This window comes from Sceloporus occidentalis, unplaced genomic scaffold, assembly GCF_023333645.1.
Source record: "Sceloporus occidentalis isolate IW3139 unplaced genomic scaffold, rSceOcc1.0.p SCAF_1, whole genome shotgun sequence".
In the NCBI taxonomy this organism is placed as follows: Eukaryota; Metazoa; Chordata; class Lepidosauria; order Squamata; family Phrynosomatidae; genus Sceloporus; species Sceloporus occidentalis.
In genome coordinates this window covers 57,584,236-57,609,922 of record NW_028316981.1, presented here as the reverse complement: position 1 = coordinate 57,609,922, position 25,687 = coordinate 57,584,236, and the positions used below count along the sequence as shown (strand labels likewise).

General features: G+C 37.5%; 1 protein-coding gene across 35 annotated transcripts in view; it reads left to right on the top strand.

The window, feature by feature from the left end:
* Positions 1 to 25,687, top strand: part of SLMAP (sarcolemma associated protein) — a 132,001-nt gene that overhangs the window by 65,589 nt on the left and 40,725 nt on the right. For 17 of the 35 annotated variants that reach the window (XM_089522017.1, XM_089522167.1, XM_089522026.1 and 14 more), the window contains exons 6-14: positions 2,894 to 2,956; positions 5,807 to 5,902; positions 6,122 to 6,193; positions 8,145 to 8,285; positions 10,509 to 10,646; positions 13,067 to 13,235; positions 13,323 to 13,373; positions 14,481 to 14,531; positions 19,023 to 19,085. In XM_089522017.1, the coding sequence (XP_089378143.1) occupies positions 2,894 to 2,956; positions 5,807 to 5,902; positions 6,122 to 6,193; positions 8,145 to 8,285; positions 10,509 to 10,646; positions 13,067 to 13,235; positions 13,323 to 13,373; positions 14,481 to 14,531; positions 19,023 to 19,085 (844 nt within the window). The remainder of the gene's footprint in view (positions 1 to 2,893; positions 2,957 to 5,806; positions 5,903 to 6,121; positions 6,194 to 8,144; positions 8,286 to 10,508; positions 10,647 to 13,066; positions 13,236 to 13,322; positions 13,374 to 14,480; positions 14,532 to 19,022; positions 19,086 to 25,687) is intronic. The other 18 variants (XM_089522133.1, XM_089522124.1, XM_089522090.1 and 15 more) reach the window with 4 other exon arrangements.

Sequence of the window (25,687 nt, the reverse complement as noted above, 5' to 3'; positions counted from 1 at the left end):
TCCTCTAACAGAAATGGTCCTGTATGTAGAAGCAGAATCAACGTGTCCCCCAGATAAAGACAGTTTAGCAACGTACAGTGATCCATTGCCACTGAGAAGTCAATGAGACCTAATCATATAAAATCCCTCTATCTTTTGATAGAAGTCATATGTTAGGGCAACCAAGGGAGTTTCATAGCCAAAACTAAATCAGAACCCAGGTTGAAATGGGAGTTGGATTGTTATTACCCTTTCAAGCATTTTGCCCTAAAGCATAGTTTTTCTGCTCTGCCAATGCCATCTTCTAAGCTCAGAGAGGCTTTCTTAAGGAGCGCTCATCATATCCCCTGCATGAGACTTGTCCTATCATTCCACTGCATAGACTGCAAGTAATGACCACACAGTAATATCCTCCAGGACAGACTGTATCATTTCCCATCTCTAATTAGACATTAATCACTTCTAGGACCCACCTAATGATTCCCATAGGCTAGATGCAGCTAGGCAAGATTGGCAAAGATAGCCAGTACAAAGTATAGAATCATAGAATCATAGAGTTGGAAGAGACTGCAAGGGCCATCCAGTCCAGCCCTCTGCCATGCAGAAACTCTCAATCAAAGCATCCCTGACAGATGGCCATCCAGCCTCTGTTTAAAGACCTCTAAGGAAGGAGTCTCCACTACACGCCGAGGGAGTTTGTTCCACTCTCGAATAGCCCTTACTGTCAGGAAGTTCTTCCTAATGTTTAGATGGAATCTCTTTTCCTGGAGCTTGCATCCATTGCTCCGGGTCCTGTTCTCTGGAGCAGCAGAAAACAAGCTAGCTCCTTCCTCAGTATGACATCCCTTCAAGTATTTAAAGAGGGCTATCATATCACCTCTTAACCTTCTCTTCTCCAGGCTAAACATCCCCATAGGGCATGGTTTCCAGACCCTTCACCATTTTAGTTGCCCTCCTTTGGACACGCTCCAGTTTTTCAACATCTTTTTTAAATTGTGGTGCCCAGAACTGGACACAATATTCAGGTGGGGCCTGACCAGAGCAGAATAGAGTGGAACTATTACTTCCCTTGATCTAGACACTATACTTCTGTTGATGCAGCCTAAAATCATATTGGCCTTTTTAGCTGCCGCATCTCACTGTTGACTCATGTTCAATTTGTGGTCTACTTGGACTCCCAGATCCCTTTCACATGTAGTTTTATTCAGCCAGGTAACACCTATATCTGTGCATTTCATTTTTCCACCCAAAGAGCAGTACCTTATATTTCTCTGTGTTGAAATTCATTTTGTTAGCCTTGGCCCAGCTTTCTATCTATCAAGGTCATTTTGAATTTTGATCCTGTCCTCTGGGGTATTAGCTACCCCTCCTAATTTGGTGTCATCTGCAATTCTGATAAGTATGCCCCCAATTCTGTTATCCTAGTCATTGATAAAGATGTTGAATAGCACTGGGGCCAGGACAGAGCCCTGTGGGACTCCACTGGTCACTTCTCTCTAGGATGAAAAGGAGCCATTGTTGAGCACCCTTTGGGTTTGGCCAGTCAACCAATTACAAATCCATGTAACAGTTACTTTGTCTAGCCCACATTCCACTAGTTTGTTTGCAAGAATGTTATGGGGAACCCTGTCAAAAGCCTTACTGAAATCAAGATATACGATATCCACAGCATTCCCTTCATGTAAGAAGCTGGTAATTTTATCAAAGAAAGAGATTAGATTTGTCTGGCATGACTTCTTTCTCTGAAACCCGTGTTGATTTTTTGTGATTATGGAATTGCCTTCTAGATGTTCACAGACTCTTTGTTTAATGATCTGTAGTGGTCAGCCCAATCCTCCAAGTGCATTGTCTGCACCCTCAGACCACATCAACTAAAACTGATCTCAAACAGCAAGACCAGGTGTTGTTTTGGACTTCTCTAAAGGGAGTTCTAGTGCCAGTAAAGGTCAGAGGAGCTGTCAGCATTTTATGCAGAACTTGTTACAGTACTCCTCCAAGGTTTCCAATACATCCCTTCTGGGGGTTGCTGAACTGTGCCAAGATAACATCATTCTTACCTATGAGAACCATAAAATGTAAAGGTAAAGGTTTCCCCTTGGCATGTATGTCTGGTTGTAACTGACCATAGTGAGCGGTGCTCATCTCCATTACTAAGCCAAAGAACCAGTGTTGTCTGAAGACGATTCCATGGTTATGTGGCCAGCATGACTGCATGGAACGCTATTACGTTCCCACCAAAGTGGTATCTATTTATCTACAGTACTTACATTTGCATGCTTTCGAACTGCTAGGTTGGCAGAAGCTGGGACTAGTGACGTGAGCTCACTCCATCATGCGACACTTGGGTCTGGAACTGCCAATCTTCCGACCTTACAATCGTCAGAATTGGCATCTTAACCACTAAACCACTGCGTCCCATACCTGTCATATAAAGAAAATGTATTTAACAGACAGATGTCTGTTGCTTCCCTCTTCCCTTTGTTCGCAAACTAATGTAGAGGCATTTTGATTATTTCAGATTGCTCAGTTGAGCTAAGGAAGTTCTGAATAAATTGCTTTCTCTCAAAGTGAGGTACACAAGTCTGTACATGTTCTCTTTTTTCCTTACTAAAGTATATTGGTGTTGATGAATTAAGTATGGCCTTGTGAGAATCTGAAGAGTCTACTAGTGTTATTTACAAACTTATTAGATTAATTACAAAACAATCTGAGCAAGTACTAGTAACATGGCTTCAGTTTGATAGCTTGTGGGGCAATCTTTGGATGGATTAAGATAAAAGGTACCTACAGCCAAAATAACCAGAGGAATTTTGCTGATCAGTTCATTTTATGAGTTTAAAATAATATGGGCTGTAAAGAAATCTTAAAAGTGTGAAACAAAATTGATAAACATGTATGTTTTCCATTTTCACAGGTTGCTGCTAACACTCCCAGTATGTATTCTCAGGAACTGTTTCAGCTTTCTCAGTATCTACAGGTAATTTCTGTTTCATACTGCAGATTTGACTTGGTTGACTTGTGTATAAAGAATCAAAAGTTTTGATTTGGTAGATATGAGGCTGGTGTAAAGTAGTGGCATCATACATATAGTAGCGTTTGTCAACATGTGCAACTGAACAAACAAAGTCTGAAATTTGAGAAAGCAGCCCCCCGCCCCAATTAAGAGATAATTCAAAATGAAAAACCTGGTTATAGTGGAATACCAATGGTGTTTTGTCATTTATGCATTCTAGTCATGATAAGCAGAGCTTAGATCATTACGTTTGAAAATTATTTGATAATTTAGAATGTTAGAAATGGGTACATTAATTTATTTCCTTCAGTGCAACAAACTGAATTAGTTTCATTATTTATGTAATAAGTAATTAGTTCATTTCAAATTCTGACTGAAGCCAGACCATAAGATTTACAGAAAATGACATGGAGGTTGTTACCATTGACCCCTGAGGGACATATTTTGTTTTTGGCACCTTCAAAGGTGATGACAACAACAACAATTTTAATGTTGTTGTTAACTGCCTTAAAGCTGACTTTGACTAATGTTGACCTTATGAATGAGACACCGTCAAGATACCCTATCTATCCTCAATAGCTCTGCTCAAGTCCATCTTGATTAAGTGTATTCAGCTTGTATACATTCTTCCTCTCTTCCTACTGCCTTCTGCCTTTCTAAGGATTATTGTCTTTTCTAGTGAGTCATGCCTTCTTATGATGTGACCAAAATAAGACAGCCTCAATTTAGTCATCTTAGCTTCTGAAGAGAGTTCAGGTTTGAGTTGTTCTAGGACCTATTTGTTTGTCTTTTTAGCTGTCCACAGCATCCACAGAACTCTTTTCCAGCACCACATCTCACATGAGTTGATTTTCTTTCCATCAGCTTTCACAGCCATACATAATGATTGGGAATATGATGGCATGAACAGTCCCAAATTTAACGTTCAGTTGTATATCTTTGCACTTCAGGATCTTGTCTAGTTCTTTCATAGCTGCCCTTCCCAGTCCTAGTCTTCCTCTGATTTCTTGACTATAGTCTCAGTTCTGATCACTGATTGATCCAGGATATGAAGAATCTTTAACTATTTCAATTTTCTCATCATCTATAATTTATGTATATCCTCCATGGTCATTATTTTTGTTTTCTTAATGTTCAGCAGTAAGCTTGCCTTTTAATGTTGCCTTCCCCCAAACTGGGTTTTAGCTATGAATGAACTGCACAGTTCATTATGAAATTGTTGCATGGGGATGGTGGAACTTCAACACTTCTAGAAACTGTCGGATTAGGAAAAGCTGACCTAAAGGATGGGATCTCATCTTAAAACCTGTTCAGCTTTGTCCATTCATCAGTAACTATTTTACCTTGTCTTTACATGAGTTCAAACTGTAATTTTTAAACTGGGAGGGAGGAGGGTTAGGTTAGAGTTTTGTGGGTTTATTGTTTTATCATTGTGTATCGTATAATCATGTTGTTACCCGCCTCGATCCCCAAAATGGAAGAGGCGGGATATAAATAAATATTTCATTCATTCATTCATTCATTCATTCATTCATTCATTCATTCATAATTTCCTAAGAAAACCAATGGCTAAGTTTTTGCATAGAGTAACACTAAAGCCAGAGACTTAAAACTAGCCTATACAACCTTTAGCTAAATTAATAAGGCTGAAGCAATCAGATATAACTCAGAAAAATGAGAGACATGAAGAACTTCCCACAGTACAGGATACTCTTTCCAAACAAATGTCAATTTTTTTCATAGGCAAAATTTCAAAGGATATACTGGTGGAAATGCAAGAAAATATGGAATTTAAAAGACTTACAGGGAATAAATGCAAACCTACAAATTTATTGTTAATTGCTATCTATCTGATTTCAATTTACAGTGACTCTGTGAACAAGAGGTCTCCAAAAGCTCACGCATTATCTGTCCTGCTCAGGTCTTGCAACCTCAGGTCCATGGCTTCTTCAATTAAATCAATCCACTTGTAGTGTGGTCTCCCTCTTTTGCTACTGCCTTTTACTTTATGAAGCATTGTAATATTTCCAATGAGTCTTAGGAGGCAAAAGCCTCATATTCTCATTAAAAATCCAGCATGTTGCACGGATTGCTGCTGGTAAGAACATAAGAATGATTGCCATGTATAACCAATGGTTGAATTAGCAGTGCCATCATTAACCTGATCTAGATGCTTCACGAAATTTCCCCTTCCAGTCACTCCCAATCCCTGAATGTTGATAAACACCCAGGAATCCTTTAGCACCTCCTCCCCAAGCCTTTTGCGGTAGACATAAGAACATGCACCATTGTATTCAAGTTATTCCTGCTTTTATCATAAAAGGAAGAAAGCACAAACCGTTGCCACTGATTTTTTTTCTTGATATATCTTGGTGTTTCTCCAGATACCTTGACCTAAAGGAATCGTATCAATACAGCTAAAACTTTCAATGCAGTTTTCCAGTTGCCAACAGAAGAAAATACTGTTCTTGTGACATATGTCAGCAAATCTCCTGTTTTATAGATAAACATGAGAAAATCCTCAGATTTGGCATCTGTGTGGAATGCCACACATTATGTCATCTGCTTAGTTTCCTGGCTCTACCACATGGTAGAAATTCACATTAGTATGATAAATGTCTGAATCCATTCAAAAACACCAAAGGCTTTAGCGCAAACATTGTGGCATAAATCAGTGTTCGTCCCTTGATTTCTTACTTTCTTTAGACTGCATATGCTTTTAAAATGTAAAAGAAAATAGTTAAAATAATGTATTGTTAAAATTCCTACTGCTACTGTTTTGAATTGACTTTTTTTGGTGTATGTTCAATGTAGGAAGCCTTACACAGGGAGCAAATGTTGGAACAGAAGCTGGCCACCTTGCAACGATTGCTTGCTGTCACTCAAGAGGCATCAGATACTAGCTGGCAGGTATTGTGTGGGCCCCTTTCACTAAGTCTGTCTATTCCAATTTCAGTTTTTGGAGCTATGGATTACAACTAAATTACCCGGATCTGGTGCAGTTAGGCATGCGATAAAGTATTGCATATGCCACATGAAAACCATTTCCTTATGAAATGCTTCTTGTGTGTATTTATTTTGCTGGATGTTTGCTAAGTTAAAAATGAGTTTGGATTTTTTTTTAAACAGGCATTGATAGATGAAGATAGGCTACTATCAAGGTTAGAGGTTATGGGAAACCAGTTACAAGTGTGTTCAAAAGTAAGTACCTTGCTTGATTGTGATATAAAACATTTCAGTTCTCAGAAAAATCTAATAGCATGCAAGTATGTATTTGTGTAGTTACTTAGTACTTAAAAGGAGGCTTGCTGTATCTGATCAAAGGTCTGTCCAGCATCCTGTTTCCCACGGTGGCAAACCCAATGTTGAAGCCCATAAGTAAATTGGGCAGACATTTCCCACTGTTAACCTCTTCCTAGCTGCATTGGTATTCAGTGGTGTATTACCTGAATTTGGAGGTTAATTATTATTAAGATAAGTACAACAGCATACAAAAAAGATACATTAAAATAGAATTAAATTATTACAGTATTAAAACAAATTGCATGTGAAAAGGATAAAATACAGTTAAAAAGGTAAAATGTTTTAAACACTTTAAAACAGTGTAACACCCCAGCCCATTCTTTAAAAACTTTCTGTTTTAAATGTCTGTCTGAACAGGGAGGTCTTAGCCTGCTGGTGGAAGAACAACTAGGAATGGGCCATTCTGGCCTCTCTGGAAAGGGAGTTCCACAGTTTAGGGGCAGCCATCAAGAAGGCTCTCTCTGGAGTCCCCACCAACTATGTTTGTGATGGTGGTGGGACTGAGAGAAGAGCCTCTCCTGATAATCTCAGAGCCCAGGCCAGCTCATACAGGGAGATACAGTTTGTCAGTAGTCTGAACCTGGGCCCTATAGGGCTTTATAGATTATAACCAGCACTTTGAGTTGTGCACTGGTAGCCAGTGAAACTGTTTCAATAGGGGTCTTATGTAATCTCTGTAACCTGTCCCCATTAACAGTCTGACTGCAGCTCTTTGGACCAGTTGAAGTTTCCAAACACTTCTCAAAGGCAGCCCTAAGCAGAGTGTGTTACAGTAGTCCAAACAGGATGTAATCAAGTCATGTACTACTGTGGCCATATCTGACTCTTAAGAAATGGTTGCAGTTGGCACACAAGCTTTAAATGTGGAAAAGCACTCCTGGTCACTGAAAACTAATCCTTTTTTAAAAAAGTCATCACCATTTCTAACCACAATCTGGTTAGTTACCCCCCCCCCCATAACTGCTAACATTGGACTTGTTCTTTCTGTTAATAATAATAATAATAATAATAATAATAATAATAATAATAATAATAGGATTTATTTATATGCCGCCCAATCACTGGGAATCCGGGTGTCTTACAACAGAGGGGATAATAGACGGTTCCCTGCCCTCAGGTTTACAATCTAAAAGACACAACACAAAAGGAGAAGGGAATGGTGAGGGGGGGGGGGGAGGGAGTCAGGTCCAGCATTCTTCTCTCTCTCTCTCTCTGAGGCCTGGACCAAGGCAGATGGACCGGAAGGAGGGCTCTTTTTCTTCAGGCTTGGAAAAGGGTTGTAGTCTTATCTTGTCCTTATCAATGATAATCTCTAATTTACATCTTTAAAGAATAATTTTAAATAACCAAGTCTTCCACTTAGCAACCTGATAAATTTTATTTGCAGTTAACTCTCTCTCTCTCTCTCTATACACACACACACACACACACACACACACACACACACACTAAAGGTAAGAATAGAGAATATAGGGAGAAATGGAATAAAATATTGCAATCAGGGAGAATTATAAAAATTGAATTATAAAGAATTATAGAAATTAAATTAGATTGTGAAAAATCACAAGCTATAAATTAAGTGATATTGTACATTTAAGCCATGAGAGAAGAAGTGGTTCACAATGGATATTAATCCATAGTTTTCTTACAATAATGAAAGCAGAGCAGTTCCTGATATCCAGGGATGATCAAAGATGCTTGTGAGTCACAAATGTCTTCAGTTCCAGTGAAAACAATATGTAATTCTAAAATGGATCAGAGCTTTTCTAACTGAATGCAATACTTTTTAAAATATAAATGAAAACCTGTGGGTTTTAAATCTTGACCATCTTGTTGTTTTTACTTACAGAATCAAACAGAAGACAGTTTACGAAAGGAACTTATAGCATTACAAGAAGATAAACATAATTATGAGACAACTGCCAAAGAGTCCCTGAGGCGGGTCCTTCAGGAAAAAATTGAAGTGGTCAGAAAACTTTCTGAAGTGGAGGTATTTGCTAATTGTATTTTGTCCACAATTTTATAGCACAAAAATTATTTCACCCACATATCATAAAAATAAAACCTTGTGTTTACATCTTCATTAAGATCTTGTTTGTTTGTTTGTTTCAGTCTTGTTTATCTTTTGTGGTTTATCCTAAGGTGTCTATGGCTATGAACAGATATTTTTACCTCCATGATTATCTCTAGGGAAAATGGGAATGCATTTTGGGCTCCCATGCTCCATATTTCTTTCTTCTTTTCACTGTGGGAAATAATAAAGCTAAATCATGTTTCTTTAATCTACATCCAGGCTGTTTTTTATTTTTTTTAAAACTTCCATTCAGTGCTTTACTCTTGGCTATTTTCTGATCTCAATGAAAATTCCAGTTTCTTCCAGGGTATAAAAATGCCCCATGCCCACAAGAGCATTTATGAGTGCAAACATCTCGTACCCTATAGAGTAGTCCAGTATCCTAGCACCCAGGGCCAGAAAATGCATGTTCACATGAGGTGAAATACTTATTTAGAATAGCTTTCAGCCCCCCCCCCCTTTTTTTTTTTGCCAAAAAATGTAGCCTACACAAATCCAGTAGGTTTGTTGGAAGGTTTTTTTTTGTCTCAGATGTTTCTGTAAAAAATGAAACAAAAACTGTACATGGCTGAAACTCAAGGACATTGCTTACAGCTTTTCAAGTGACACGCCTATTTTTAGGTCTAGCTACATGTGAATTCTGAAATCAAATGTGACTCTGGAGGACTAAAATGTTCTCTTAATCTCGATGATTGTCAAAGAGGTTTCACTTTGCAGGTTGGTGGGATGTTTACTAATTGTGAATCCATAATAGAACAATTCTTTGAAATATATTAGTGCTAATTACTTGGACTGTTGCTTAAAAGCAATTAAGGTTTTTTAAAATACATTTTTACAGAATAACACTGCATGAAGCTGAAACAGCTAGGGAGATATTTGGATTATAGCTGAGGTCCCATTATCTGAAACTTTGTTGTCCAGAATTCCTTACCATGAAAATTCATTGTTAAAATTCATTAATGCTGTCTATTGTTAGTTTGTGTTAGTGTAAAGCTCTATTAGTAAATTTGGCATTTTACTAATTTACCATTCACATGTCACAAGCAGAGAAACTCTTTTGCCCATGGAAGCCTGATATGAGAAGTTTTTGGTTGGTGTGTGAAGCCTCCAGAGATAGAAGAGTTTCTTTCCTTCAGATGTAATTGCTTTACACATGAACAAAGTGATATCAAAAGTGGGCAGGGGTTTCCTCCTTCTATATTGAATAAACCTGCTTAAGAATGCCTGAACAGGCCTTCTCTTCAGCAGAGAATGGATGTCCAGTTAATACCGTTAACACTTTATACTGTCAAGCAAGCAGTGATCCTGTAGTCATTGACATGAAAGCTGATCATGTAGTGCCCAAGACCACAAAGAAAACTGTTTAGCTCGGTAGGGATTTAAACTTGGTTTTCCCAGACCTGATCTTCTAGACATCACACCACACTGAATGTTACTTTCAGAATGAATGAAAATTCAAAAAGGAAGCAGCACAGATAGAGTATTGCCTTTATTCTCTTCTCTTGTCAGAGGTGCTGCTAATTCTTGGGTCTGACAGTCAATTGGCTTGAAGGCTGTCAAACTGTTGGATGCTGCACATACTCATCATACACTGGAGACCCTGTAATTAAGGAGATCTCTTTAGTGATTGTAGAACTGGATTATGTGGCACTGTAGTGCTGTATATTTTTAACATGTTAATATTAAGCCTTTCCCAACCAGTTGCTTTTCAGATTAAGCTCCCAACATACCAAGCCTGAATGGCCAGTGCTATAGCCTGGAACGCATCAGATTGGAGAAGACTGAATTAGAGTTTGTGTTAACTGATTTAGTTACTGCTCATGTTATTTACAATTGTAGAGATAACTTTTAGAGATAACTTTTTTGGACAATACTTAACCAGTTTAGTAAATACACAGAGGAGGATTATTTTACGGTGAGATCTTTTGCAAACACTTAATTCTAATGAATAACACATTCTAGAAGGTTTGTCGCCACATGCTTCAGATGCCATCTTAAGAGAGGATGCTTTGATTGATGTTCAGTACACTTACCTTGGGAAGTGATTATAGTTCTCTAACTTTTTGCAATTATTGAAAATGTTAAAAACAGATTAAATAAAGTTTTTCTAGTTGTAACGTGCAATTTTTCTTCTTACAGCGAAGTTTAAGCAACACTGAAGATGAATGTACGCACTTGAAAGAAATGAATGAACGGACTCAGGAAGAGTTGCAGGAATTGGCTAACAAATACAATGGAGCTGTAAATGAAATTAAAGATTTAACTGACAAACTAAAGGTATTGATGGCTACATACATTCATTATTTTGTTGTTGAAACATTACTATCTGATGAGTATGTAGGGAATCTTTCTAATGTCAGTTCCTGCTCCCACACAGAAGGAACAGGAATTGATGTTATCAGGGCTCAACACATCTTATTACTATTATTTATTTAGTATGTATATAGTACGCCCTAGGCCGCCCCTACTGAAGGCGGATTGGGGTTGTGGCAACCATACATGCTGCGACCCCAATCCACCTTTTTGCTGACTGAAAAAGGATGGCAAAGAGCTGCTCCTATTTGGGCCAGCAAAAAGCCATCTTTTCTGCCCTGCTGTGGCTGGAAGCTGGCTTTAAGGTGCTCCAGTTGTGTGCGGTGTATAAATGCTGCACCATTGGAGTGTCTGGAAGCTGGCACCTGTGTAAACATCCAAGTGGTGCAACAAAAAGACTGTCTGTTTCAACCATTAGTAAACTTTATAGAAGGATTTTAGGTATTGATCTTAGGTAGTGCCATAATACGTGTTGTATAGAACTACCATTTAAACTCTATTCCCAGTGAATTGTGGAGAAACATTACTTCTAATAAAGTCTAACATGGAAGCAAACCAATCACAGCAAAGGCAGTGATGGTTCTTGTGCAATGTGCACAGTCCCAAGTAGTGGGGCTTTTAGGATAGTGGACCAGGCTAGTGAAGAACATCAGTTTGATCCCTGAAGAAACAGGTCTGACAAAGAAGGTCAGCAACAGCATGAAAGACATGTTTGGGGAGTGCAACAATTTAGTCCTCTCCCAAATTTTTCCAAGTGTTCCAGCTGCTAGTGGTGGTCTAGTACAGAGAGTTTTGTGTGTTGTGGTCATTTGAAGATTTCTGGCATATAACTATTTAGTTTAAGGGCCGTTCGAGATACTAGCTTGTTTTGCATTTTGGGCAAATACAGCATTCTAAATGGTAAGAGTTCTATGCTTCTAGGTAATCACCTATACTCATTTCCACAGAGTCATCTGTCCTTTGAAGAAGCTGTTTAAATAATTATTTATCTAACATCTCACTACACTAATTTATACTTTTTATTTTGTTAATTTTATAACAAGAAGTCTAAATAACAAACATTTTTTAAAAATAAGAAAGAAGCTTATTGATTTCTAAGTGTAATTTATTTACTAATTGTTACTTTATTGTATGCCCTTATCTTATATTCAGATTTTAATTTTCTTCAAAAGACTTCTAAATTTCATGTAAAATCAGGATGTTGCTCAATTACAACAAAAGAAAGCCAAAATGCACAGGTGAACAAGACATTTCCTAGGATTTACTGAAATGCTACAAAACCTTTTAGTTTTCCCAAATTCTTTCAAACTCCTTCACCAGGCATGCAAATAATTAAGTGGGATTAGGGATGTTACTGTTACTATTACAATTTCACTGGAGGAGTTTTACAGCTTTCACTTAGCTGTTGTACAACTTAAGGAACAAAGAACAGGAGGAAATCCCACTAAATTTTATATATTATACATAAACATACAAATGTTTACATGTGGAAAGTTTTTCCTGGGAAAGTATTAGAATGTATAGAGTTCAAATCTGATATTTATCTTGTATGGTACAGTTTGACTTATAGCCATTTTAGGAGGTGTAGGCTCGCCATGAGTTTGAATGATAATTAACAATGTCCCAAAAGTATTGTTTGGTGATGCTACAGAACAGAATATACAGTACTTCTCTATGGTGGGATGGACAAAGGCCCCGTACAGACCGGCAGTTTACGCCGGCCTGTATGCGGACTGGGATTCGGTATCCATATGGCTGAGAACCCTAGTTTGCTGCCCGGGTGCCATCATGGTGCATGCCCATTTACAAGGGTGGTGCAGCGCCCAAATGGTGCTGGCCAGAAGGAGCGTCGTCATGGCGTGCTTACAGCAGCTACTTTTTGCTCCCAAGAGGGAGCGGATCGTTGCTGTGGCAAAGATCCAGGGCAGAAAGTCTTGCTGCCCCTTCCTGCCTGTCTGTCCAGCCCCTCAGTTTGTCATTTTATGAATAGAAACCTGTCATAGCTTTTGGGAGCATGAACATTCATGTATGAGTACTTCATGACAAGTAAGATGAGAATGTAATGCAGATTGAAGATATGTTCATTTATATCAGGAGTGACAAACGTCAGACTTTGGTTTGAATCCAGTGCTTTTGGGGTTTGAATCCAACTCACTGGGCTTCCCCACATGGCTGTGCCCATATCCCATTTTATGCTGTAAGATGACAATGGGCAGACAAAAACTAGGCGTGTGGAAGTCTACAGTGGTCTGTTCTAAGAATAAAATTGGCATTTTACATAACAGAACAAATATTGTGACATGCTGTTAGCAAAACAAAGCACATCTCTATTTTTCCCCTTAAATTGATTTGATGTATGGATATTTTCTCTGGTATTTATATAGGCAGCTGAAGGAAGACAAGAAGAAATCCAGCAAAAAGGACAGGTTGAGAAGAAGGAATTGCAGCAGAAAATAGAAGAAATGGAAGAGAGAGAGCAGGAACTTCAGGCAAAAATAGAGGCTTTGCAAGCAGATAATGACTTCACCAATGAACGGCTAACTGCTTTGCAAGGTCAGTTCAGCAGTCCAAACATATTTCTATTATACGTTTTTCTTTTAAACTGTGAAATATATACATTTTTTGGAATTCTGTTTACAGTCCGGTTAGAACATCTTCAAGAGAAAGCTCTTAAAGAACACAACAGCTTAGGTAGGTCTAATATTAAAGTACTTTGCTTAATGCTGATTTTGAATGATTAACTTTTATCCCTTTCTTAGAATAGCAAAACAGTTAAATGATTATATACAGAGCAAGAATGTCTAAAATATACTTTCCTCTTGCTGTAGCTTAATTTCTGAACAGTTGATAAACTAGTTAATAAATGGCTGCAAGAAAATGCCAGCAGAGGGCACTGCTTTTATAGTATTTTATCAGAAAGAACTTCTTTAGGCATTTTTTAAAGTCACAGTATTACTTTTTCTGGGTTTTTTCGTTACATCATTAACCATTTGATTTCGGTTTGTACCCTGGCATTGCCATATCTGATATGTAAGCGTATCTGTTTTTAAGGACATAATTCTGTTCTCTTGTTTTCTGTAAATTGGATGATAAAAGCATGCTAGAACTTAGCTAGACATTCAAAAAGTTTTGAACAGATTTGCAGCAGAAGAGGAAGGTGTAATTGCCTCTGCTCTTTCCTTTTGGGGATTGGTAGGAAAATAGCTCAACAGATGATTGTAGCACAGTGATAAAACATAGAATAGTACTGAAGAATGCAAAAAGTCTGAATTGAGTCCTTTGCTTAAAACCTCTTATCTTTGGACTCTGAGCGAGAGCCGCTGGTAGGCAGGCAATGTAAAATACAATATTGGGCTAGATGGATGAGTTGTTGACTTGGTATTAAGCAATTTCTTTGTTCTTACATTTGAAGCATAGGAGCACACAGTTTACTGGTTCTTCCTTCCCTACCTTGGTTCCTCTAAGCCCACAGTGTAGTTCCTCAGAATGCTCCCAGAGTTACTGTTACTCTGAAGATCATTCTGGTAGGCAGAATAAGAAGGTGGCCTCTTAGAGTTGCACTCATATCTGGGGACATTATGAGAAGTGAAGGCCAACAGTAGCAAGGAATGAGAACCATAATAAATTGTGCATTTCTATCATTGAAATTATCCCTTGGAAATAACTTAAATGCCTACCTCACTTTTGCCACCTTTAAATGGAGGTAGCAAAGTTCAGTGGGTCTTTCAATTCAGCTCTAAGCAATGCAGGAAGCTGAGATTTTACATATTCAGAATTAATATCATTTGTTAATTCTAGGCATACAAGTTGATGACTTCATTCCTAAAATTAATGGAAGCACAGAAAAAGGTAGAGTATCCTGAATAATAACAATTTTTTCTTCTGGTGGTATTTTTAATTTTGAGCATATTAGTTTTGCTCATTTTTATTCTAAAACATAAAAGAAATAAAGTACTATAGACAAAACTATTGGTGTTTCCTTATAAATTTAAAGAATCTAGTGAACGAGGTCTACATATTGTGACACTGGTCTGATTTGAAATTTTTCTCTACCAACAGAGGAAATCTTAATAAACAGAATCATGCCTACACAATATGACAATTTGTCAGATTGCAGGGAAGTAACTGCAGCATAAAAGGCAGATAATACCTGCACAACAATTTAGGATAATAATCCTAGTAACATTTACATTTTAACTTTGATGCTGATTGTAGTCTCTTTTAAATTCATGTAAAATTCCTGCTATTAGACATATCAAAACACTGAAAACATTTTGTTTGGGATGCTAGTAATATCTTCAAAACTGAATAAGGATGACTATAGAAGTTTATTTCCAGTTGATAAGTCCCATTCAGTTCAGTGGGACTTCTCACAGCTAGGTGTGTAGTATAATGTTGCAGGCCTCAAAATCTTTCATTTGATTGCCTACTGACACTAATATAACTGTCTGCTAATGTGGCACATTGTTCTTGCCATTAAAATTTTAGCGATGTCATGATTTTGAGCATTAACCTTTTCCTAAATAGTCCTTCAACATTAGTCTAGATAATACTTTAATAGCAGCTTCTTTCTTTTAAAATATTAATCTTCTTTCTCTTAAACGTTGTTGCAACTCCTGCTGGAATCCAGAGAAGCCTCTTGGACACCTGGGGCTTTCTCTATAGTTTTTACTGCTACACTGCCATACCTAATGGACCAGACATACATTTAAAATGAAATAAAAAGACTTATCATCATCAGCTGTAATAAAGATGTGAGAATTAGGATAGAAAAAATAGAACTGAAGTCTCAGGGGTTGAGCCACAGAATTCTGTGCATCCTCTCCTACATCTGCATTCTCCCTTCTTCCTTCTGCCCAGTTTGATATTATGTGACAATTGGTAGATATAATTTAAATTATTTCTGGTTATCTCCATACTCATTTTGGGGACCTTATTGAAACCTGGTTATCAAAGCAAATTTGGAAGCATCATAATAAATAATAATAAAATAAATAATAAAAGTTTTATTTATATACCGCAACCTTCCATAGATCAGGGCGGTTTACAACAGTGAAAAATACATAAATCAACAAATCGCGCGCAAACAGTGCATCAAAGAAACAATAAAAACAATAAAAAAGATAAAACCCCAATTAGCCCTTCCTCATGGCCACGGAAGAGGAGGGAGGCCCTAAAAAGATGTTCATGGGGGGAATGCTTGATGAAATAAGAAGGTCTTTAAATCCTTCTTAAATTGGGCCAGGGAGGTAGTCGAGCGGAGCTCAGCGGGCAGCGTATTCCAGAGGGCCGGGGCGGCGATGGAAAACGTCCAGATAAGATTTCATTTTGGCAGAGTTAGCCATTATAACAAACATGATGATTAATATGTTTGGAAAATTGAAACTTAAATGCATGCAAAAGTGTGAGAGGATACTTTTATGGACTGTTCCCAATCCACCAATCAGGGTAGGCAACTTTTTATGATCTGTGGATTGCACCAATCCTGTTTTGTACATAACCCTGACTCTACATACTCTCACTATTCCTTTTATTATTATTTTTTTAAATGACAAGCAACCAAGGGTAACTTGCGATTGTGTGTGTGGTATGTGGGTGAGGGGGTGTAGCAAAAAAACATTACAGCACATAGCTAGGTCCCTTGGAGGCTTCTGTGAGTGTGATAGTCCATTTTTAAGCCAAATCTTGGGTGGGGGCAAGGATTTGGTGATGGGATTCCCTGGGGCCTTAGCAGGCCATGCAGTTTCCTTCCTGTGATAAACTACCTCCTTTCCAAATAAATAAGGCCAAAGTCATGAGTGCCTTAAGTCACAATCACTACCTTGTTTGATCTCAGCAGAAAACATATGTATTTCTTGGAATTGGCAAATTGTGCCTCATTGAATAGCCCTTTCCTGGAGGTTTTGTTTGAATCATCACAGAAACTGAAGAGACCTCAAGGACCATCAAAGTCCAACTCCCTTCCTGGGGCCCTAGTGGCACAGTGGTTAAAATGTCAGTACCATGGGGCCTTGGTATCCACTGGGGTTTGGTTCCAGGACTCCCCACGGACAACAAAATCCATAGATGCCCAAGTCCTTTCAACCACAATGGCACAGAAAAATGGTGTCCACTATATAAACTGGCAAAATCAAGCTTTGCCTTTGGGAATTCATATACTTTGAAAATATTTGCTTACAAACAAATTTGTTTCCTATTCAAAGCCAAGATTCAAAAGCGCATGATGTTGTACATTTATCCAGCTGTAAGGAGTTGAATTATTTTAAAACCTGTAGTTGTCTCTCCAGCTTTTATAAGGCATATTCACTTCAAAACAAATCTTGGTTGTTTTCCCAAATTACATTCACACCAATTCAAGCAGTTTTTTATCATAGGGGCTCAGTAATTGCGCTCTTGTTCTTTAGGCCTTTCTAGGAAGCTCCTCTTGGCCTTTTATTTGTTTTATGAGCTTCATATTTCCCCCTCTTTGCCCCAGCTCTCTTTTAATGTCACCTAATTTCCATATTTTCTTCACAGTTTAACTGTCAGGATCTCTTTTTGCCACGCAACTTTCTTTTGCTTGCTACTCGGAATTCCTAACAAACCTTTTCCTGAACTTTATTGTATTTTCCTCACCCCTGTTTTAACTTCAGTTTCAGCAGTGTCATCAGATTGTAGCAGAGGCCATCATCCTTCCATGAGCAAAGGCAGGCAGGCTATCCCAGTCCTGCTGTCTCATGTAGCTCTTGTGATACAGTGGCTATTGCTACTCCTTCTGTGTAAAAGAAGCATATCTCATCCTAGTATTGCCTTTCAAAACTTCACCCACTCTTCTTATTACACTTTCTGTAATTTTGGCTGTGTGCCATTTCATCAACTCCCTACAGGATTCTGCCCTATACCTACAGTTTCTTAGTTCCTTCCACAGTACCGCCTACCCTCCTGGCTGCTTTGGGCATGATGTTACATAAATGCTTAGTCTCAGGGCAAATTCTCAAGGTGGTTGCTGCTGCCCTACCATAAGTAGAGAGTAAGCACCCATGAGTCTCTTTGCAGTGGTGCTTTAGAAGATCTCTGTTCATCCCTGTCTGTTGTGGATAGTCCTGTTCAAATGAACTTATTTTTCTTTTCAAAGCATAAATATAATGGCAGTATTTGTTGATGCCTGAGTGGTAAATTGGCAAGTGATGCACTGGAATGCAGTTGGACATGGAAAAGTAGATTTTACCTATGAATCATATTGGTAACATTAAGAAAGTCTGTACTTTTAGAAAGAAAACAGGCCTCAAGGGATTATTGTGTTTCTAAAATGCCATGTCAAATCAGGTTTTTGAAAAGAAGAGTAGAATACAAATATAACAAATCAGTGAATTTTCCCCTCTTAGCCTGTAGTGAGGTATAATCTTGTTCATGGAGCCCCTTTGAAATTTAAAAGTACAGTTCTTAAATGACAGATACAATGCCTTTCAAGAAAAAATCTTGAAAGAGAATTGCCTACTGATATTTGAAGATGAATGGGAAGAAAGTTGGATAGCATCATTGTTTAAAACATTACACCAGTTGCCATTACTCTTACTCTACACATTTTAATCCATACAGTATTAAGAAAATATGCTAGGTAAATCATGATATTATTATGGAGAGATGAAGATATGATACATCAACTACAGCTTATATTCATCTATTTTGGTATTATTAAAAACAAGCCATTTGAGAAATTGGTGCTATATTATATAAAACAGATGATAGTATCCAGCAGACTTTATCAGCATTCTCCTTAATCATGTAAAGGCTGCATTGAAGGAGTTTATTTGGAATTATTTATTAATCTATTAGTTCATTTATTTTTTAAAAAGTGTTACTCTTTTTCTGAGGGTTTTTTTAGGTAATAGGAAGAGTAGTTATAATCACACTAACATGCTATGTAAAGTCCAATATAGGGAACTGGATTTGTTGAAAGTACTATTAATTTGGAATAATAAAATTTGGAGGGAATATTTACTCATTACTCACATAAAACTGAATTGGGGCAAAAACACATTTCTCCCATTAAACTAATGGTAACTTGTAAAAAAAAGTGACTGTTGACACAGTCTGCATTTGGTATATGTGAGATGTCTACATATCTAACAGGCATTGTTGTATATCATAGGGTTTAATAAGTTTTCATATTTATGTCTTCAGAATATTCTATGTTTCACTATTGTTTATTGTTTGGATATTTTTTGTATCCTCTATTTTTATTTTTATGCCTTTTTTTAAGCAGTCATCCCTTCCCCTGTGTCTGTGAGGCTTATAAATTTTGTTGTGAGCGCTCAAAAGATGGAGATGTGAACTTAAAGGTTTTTCTTTCTTTACTAGAGCTCTTTCTTTCAAAGAGTGGAGGGGACTGCACTTTTATTCATCAGTTCATAGAGTGCCAGAGTGAGTACACAGCATTCATCACATTCACTAAAAAGTTTATTAAAAAAACATCATCTATCACCTATGCAGTTCTAGTGGTATTTTTGTGAGATATGGTAAGAGCTACAGAATTTGAAAAATGATTCCAAAGTCACAGATCACTATAATTGAGTGTATTTTAACATATGTTACTAGGTTAGCAACTGTACTTTAATTATAGACAGTATTACTGTATCAGTAAATAGCTACACCTAGTTGAATACTTATGTTAGCTATGATGATTCTGCAACCTTAAGTAGCTTTAGTAGATCCAGCATGGGACCAAGTCTCAGTTTTTTTTGTTTTTGTTTTTTTTTGTGGGATGAGGTTTACCAAATAAACGTTACGTTGTTAACTGAAACAGTTGGATGATCATTATCCTTCATTTTTAAAATCTTAAAAGAGAATTGCCTTCATTATATTCAGTAATATAGCTCTGACATTGCAGCTCTGTTATTCACTTATTTTCTACTGGTGATTTCATTTTTCTAAAAAGGATTTATTTTTATTTTTTGATAAGTTAATGAGAATTTTTTTTTTAAATCCTTGAACTAAAATATTGATAGATGGTTACACTGACTGAAGGCTTCCAGGATTTTCCATGTCAACAGTACAAATGTTCCTCTCTCTTTAAGAACAACTGTACAGAAAAAACTCTGCAAATATCTACCTTTCCCTTGATTTTTCTTCTTATTTTTAGCTCTTTAACACTAATAGATACACACTAGTCTGGTTCATCCTAGTTTCTTACGATTGCTAAGAACTTCTTCTCTCAATGTAAGTGGGGCTGTTCCCTGATTCATTGCTGTTCTGTTACCCTTGTGCGCTTGCTCACTTTAGCCAGGAGTAAGTCAGTCAGGAAAGCTCAGCTGGGGGCAGCCATGGCATTTAAAGATAATGAGAAAGCAATTCATTTAATCAGAATTAACTTATAGAATCGTAGAATCATAGAACGTGAAGTCTCTAGAAAAGGTCTGCTGTGCAGGTCTGATCAGTGTACTAAGATGATTAATTCAAAAGCAAAGGACCAATTTGCATGCCCACCAAAGCTCTGCAAATTATTACAAGGAAAACACCATTTGACAAAGGTTCCAAAACATGGGATCGTTTCCAGATGCATATTCACAAGCGCATCGATTTCCACAGTCTTTCAGAGATTGTTAAGAAGATAACTTCTTCTCTGCCTTTTGGCTAAGATCAAGTGTAAGAAGATAACTTCTCTCAGTACTGAATTTGTTGGAGAAGTTGAAGTTACTATTGTGGATGCTTAAATGATTTTCATCTACTTTAGTAAAAATTGAGAATAACTTTTTTAAAAATATTGCTAAGAACTATGGATTTTTCACATAGGAATCACTTCAATTTATTTTCTTAATTTATATCCTACCTTTCTGCCAGGACAGGATCCAAGGTGGCATATGTTTTAAAAGCATAATACAATTTAAAAATTCTTCATACATAAGTTAAAACATAATTAAACTAAATTTCTATTTTAAAAAACAGCATTAAAGACAAGTTTGAAATAAAGAAATCTGTAGTTAGATTGTCATTAATAGTCTTGCAGAAGGGCTTACCATGTAGGCAGTTGGTAAGAAATGAACTTAACATAAGACAGCTTTTTCTGCATATAGAAAACATACGTAAGAGTGTGAAAATGTAAGTGTATATTTGCTTTGTCATATTTATACATCCGGAAGCTGCAGAATATTTTCATGTATGCCAACAACAAAACAGATGCCTGAAAGTTATGTGTAAGACTGTATTATGTATCAGGTTGCCCATTGTGTTCCGAACGCTGTTCTCAGAAGGGAGGCTGGGGCTATTAAAATAGAATCTAGTCTGTGGATTAGTATACTCACCTATTGGCAAAAATTGCATAAAACTTCTGGAGGTCTGACAAATTTAATTTTCCTAGATTCCTTTAAATCCTCTTGGGAAATTTCCCTCCTTAAGAAATTAAATGAGCTTGGTCTCAATAAAAAAGAAATTTTAAAGCTTGACACTGATAGAGCCAAATCTACTATTAAAAAAAAAATCCTAGAAGCAGAAAGATATATGGACTCAACTTCCCTTTCAAAATATGTCATGTTCAGTGCTCAAGTTTTGGTCCCCTCCCCAGCTCCATATCTGTTCCATGTTACTCTCCCGAAGTTCAGAAGGGCTCTAACTCTGGCACGTTTCAATGTGTTGCCCACAGCCATGTTGGAAGGTAGATTTAAAAAAACACCTTTTGAAATCCGTTTTTGCCCATGTGGCTCGGGCACTGTTGAAACCAATGAGCATGTTTTCCTTTATTGTCAATTCTATAGAGACATTCGTCACCAACTGATTAGCCCACTACTGTGTAAATTCCCAGGCAAACCTGACTCCTTTTATTTATGCCTCCTATTGGACAACAATGATCCTACAGTATCCCTTAAGGTGGCTAAATTATGTTATATTGTTTGTAAACTGCACCCTCAGCTGTCAAATGGCCATTTTATTACTGTGTAGAAAGAACTGTTTGATACCATACATGTACAGTCTACTATCAGTTTATATTTTAATTTGTTATTGTTATATTGATATGTTGCTTGTGTGATTTGTTTTTATACTGGTCAATGACTGAATAAATTTTATTACTATTACTACTGTATTATGGCTATGCTTTGGTATACTCCCAATACAGTTTCCTAGTGGCTCACTGGGCATTTATTACCCCCAGTGCATTGCTCACCCCCTTGAAGAATCACTACTGCTAATTTTCAGGAAATCTATACAAGGTGTAGAGCAAGCCAAACTTTTCTATCTTGACTACCTGGACCCCTTCTAATAGTTTTGTGATGTTTTACCTTCTAGTTTTATTTGTCAGGGGTATCACTTAGAGAATGCAGGAGATGTGGGCTGCACCAGGTGACACACTAAGGGGGTGGTGGTGACAGCACTGCTCCCCAGACATCTGCCTTTTAGCAGAAGGAGTGTGGCATTCACCTACATCTCTTTAAAATGCTAAAGAGATGGTATGAGTGGAGCGAAGCTCAGTGGGAGGAGAAAGGAAAGGCCTCACATTTTGAATTTTTTGAAAAAAAATTAAATTAATTTTTAAAAAATTCTTTAAAAACATCACATCTTACCAGATTTTTACTTTAACTACATGACACTATTACATATAAATACATTTAGGCTGTGTGTATGAAATTGTAACATAAAGGTATGTTTTAAATTTACTAGGTGTTTATGTCACAACTATTACCATTACTTTCAGTGATATACAGGAATTACAATTTAAGAGTAACATCAGTGCAAATAAATAAATAAATACTAAGGATTCTATATGGTGTGGTACAGGAGGAGGTCAATGGAGGAGGTGACCCCATGAGTTACTGCTCTAGGTGATGCCAACCATAGTGACTCCAGTGTTATTTTTTTCTGGCTACTGCTTTTTTATTTTAATGTGCTGAGTTTTAGCTTTACTGTAAGTCTCTTTGAGGCTGTTCATATATTAAAATGGGGTAAAAAATGCTAGCCAGAGTCCAAAGATGTACTCTTGCTGCTTCTGCCAGAGTTATGACCCCCTCCCCTTCCTGATAGTCACCCTGTCATATGCACCCTGATAGTCTACTCTGCAGGGTTTTGTCAAAACAGACTGTTGGTGCAGCATGGGAAGTGGAAAAAAGTTCTGATTCTGTTGATATGTGTACCGGTATAGATCATTGGACCTTGGGTACTGTAATAAATAAACTACAGCCAGCCCTCCAGATTTGTAGGTTTAACATTCATGGATTTGATTATTCATGAGTTTGTCCGTGTCTAAAAGGTAACCGTGCTTCCCTCCGACATGGCCAGGAAGAGTGCACATGTACTTCTCCTCTTCTTCCTATGTCCCAGGCTTTTTCCTTGGAGAAAAAGCCCAGAACAGGGCAGCCGAGAAGGTTGCTATCTGCTCCTCCTCCACCCCAAGCTTTTTCCTGAGGGGAAAAGCCTGGGAAAGAGCAGCTGGGAAGGGTGTCTGCATTCTCCTTCTCCCTTCTGGAGCCTCATTTGCCCAGCCCCCATCTGACAGCTCTAGGCAAGCAGCTGCCTGAGTGAGCAGGTGAATTGGGAAGGCATGGGAGGCCCCGCCATTGCTACCCCGCACTGAGTGACTTCAGGCCTGGGGCACCACTAGTCATGCATATTCCTGTTTTTCCACTTTTTGTGAGGGTATTGTGCCCCTAGCCCCTGCGAAGGGCAGACTGTAATATGCAAAACAAAACAATTAGTTGTGCTCCTAATTAATCACTGTGCTAGGCCGGTACTGTTTTGTTATGGTATTTCAAGAAACATCGGGGAGTTAGTTAATAAACAAAGAATTGGTAACAGTCTGCAAGTGATCCTTGAAGCGATAAAATACAATATAAAATTGCTTTTCTAACTTTTGAGAAGCATCAGATTGAGTAACCTGTTAGTGCATTCGTTGGCAAAACGGATCTGTTTCAGGAACCTTATATTGTGGGCTGGTCTTGCATCATGGTTTCCTCAGTCTATGGGACCAGTGAACAGTATTACATTACTTTGATAGATGCATGACAGTGCTTTGATCTCAAGGTTGCCTAATGGTAATTTAGGAAAGATGCATTTCTTATTTAATACCTATTGGCTTGGCATGAAACAATAGATAAATGAGTTCATATGTAATGCTTTGGTCAAGATAAACAAAAAAGAGAACCATAGGTTTATCATGAAAACAAAGACAAGGTTTATCATGAAAACATAGATAAGGTTTATCATTGATGGATAACACACACACATCAAGCATCAGTTTCTCTTTAGATGAAATGTGGCCTAGCTTTCCTTAGCCTCTCCATTTTATGATAAGATACCTAAAGTCACTTCTTAGGTTGAATAGTTTCTGCTTGCACTGCACTGCCCTCTTATCTCTAAGCATAAGTTTTGGCATTTGTCTTGTTCAGTTGTCTTGCTCAGCCTTCTTTCTGTTAGTCTGTCTAGCAAAAATGCATATGAAAAAGCTTAGTGCTTGTTCAGATACATGAAACATTCATCAGAAGTAGTAAAATGCATCTGATCAATTCATCTTTCATATGGACATATGAACTATGTTAATTGAAAACAGTTTTGGCTGAGATTTGTTCTTGAAGGTTGTTCATACATTCAGATTGTAATGCCACAGTCATTAACAGGAGGACATCATTAAAATATACTGAATAACTAAAATACATAGTTGAACTCTGTGTGAATTATTTCCACAGATGTTCACATTTTCCTGACCATATTGTTATTGGTTCTGGCATTAGGATAGTACAGAATGCGTGTAGTCGTCCCATTTACTGCCCCATCTATCTTGTGCTACCTCTTGTTCTTCTCTCATACCTCAGTTCACTGCTCTTCTTGTTATGTATGTTCTTTCCCCTCATAGTTTAATTTGGCCTCTTAGTTTGATGTCTCCAGATTGTCATGTTAACTTAATTTTCTTTTCCTGCCTATTCTTGTATTGTGTGTTTTCCCTGCCTCATTAGTTTGCTAACAAAGCATGAGGCCACCAAGACTGTACATCTTGTTCCAATCTTCTTTCATTCCCACTTGCTAGTCATACTAGTGATCATTACAAGAAAATAAAAATCAAAAGTCTAGTATTGATTTGCTAACTTATTACCAACTACATGGGAGAGGAATCTTGTTCTACTCTTCCCCCTTCAATTTAAACAGGGGGAAGCCATAGTTGGACTGGAGTAAATGTGCCGTAGAGGTATACGATAAAAGTAGCTGTACTTTGTTTCAGTATATCTTGCTAGATGCCTTAGGTCTCATGTCAGGAGCAAGGTGGGACATATATTAAATAAAATAATAAAGTTGTAGAGATAGCTGGTCTCTTAAAAGTATAAGATATGTCTACAGTAGTATTTCTGTACTGGTGTGAGCTAGATGACGTACCAGCATTCTGTGTACTGTCTTCAGAACTGTTCATCATGTGGCTCATTTGTGGATACTAGGTATTTGTAATGGAATGCACCTCTGTGTATTGTGTTGAATGAACAATGCAAATCTCCGTTGAGCACCTAAAACAATGAAGTAAGGAATATACAGAAAGGAGTATAGGTAAATCAGAGGTAGTAAATAATGTTTATGGAAAGATGTCCTTTTTTTGTTGAGACACTTTCAGTGATGAGTATATGTATTTGTTTTGCGTTTTGTGTTTGTGAATTGTATTTCACACAAGCTTTTAAAAGTCTTCTGTTGTGGAATTTCTTCAAAATACATAAGCATGTAAATCTTTGTGTTCATGCAGTGGATCATAAGCAGTGGTAGTGGCTACCGGTCATTGGTGTTAAACACTGTTGGAAGCAGTATGTTTCTATATATTAGGTGCTAAGGCACATATATAGTGCTGTTGTACTTTCTCCTGCTTATAGGGATCTTTTTAGCTACTGTAGGGGCAGAATGTAGGACTAGCTAGACCTTTGATCTGATCCAGCAGGGCTTCTTTTTATGTCCCTGTGTTTCATTTAATGGTTTTGGTTTGCAAAAACTTTCACAATATTTTAAATAAAAGTTAAATTAGATTAAAATTTTGGCATAAATAATTAAAGCTGTGTTTTGTATAACTG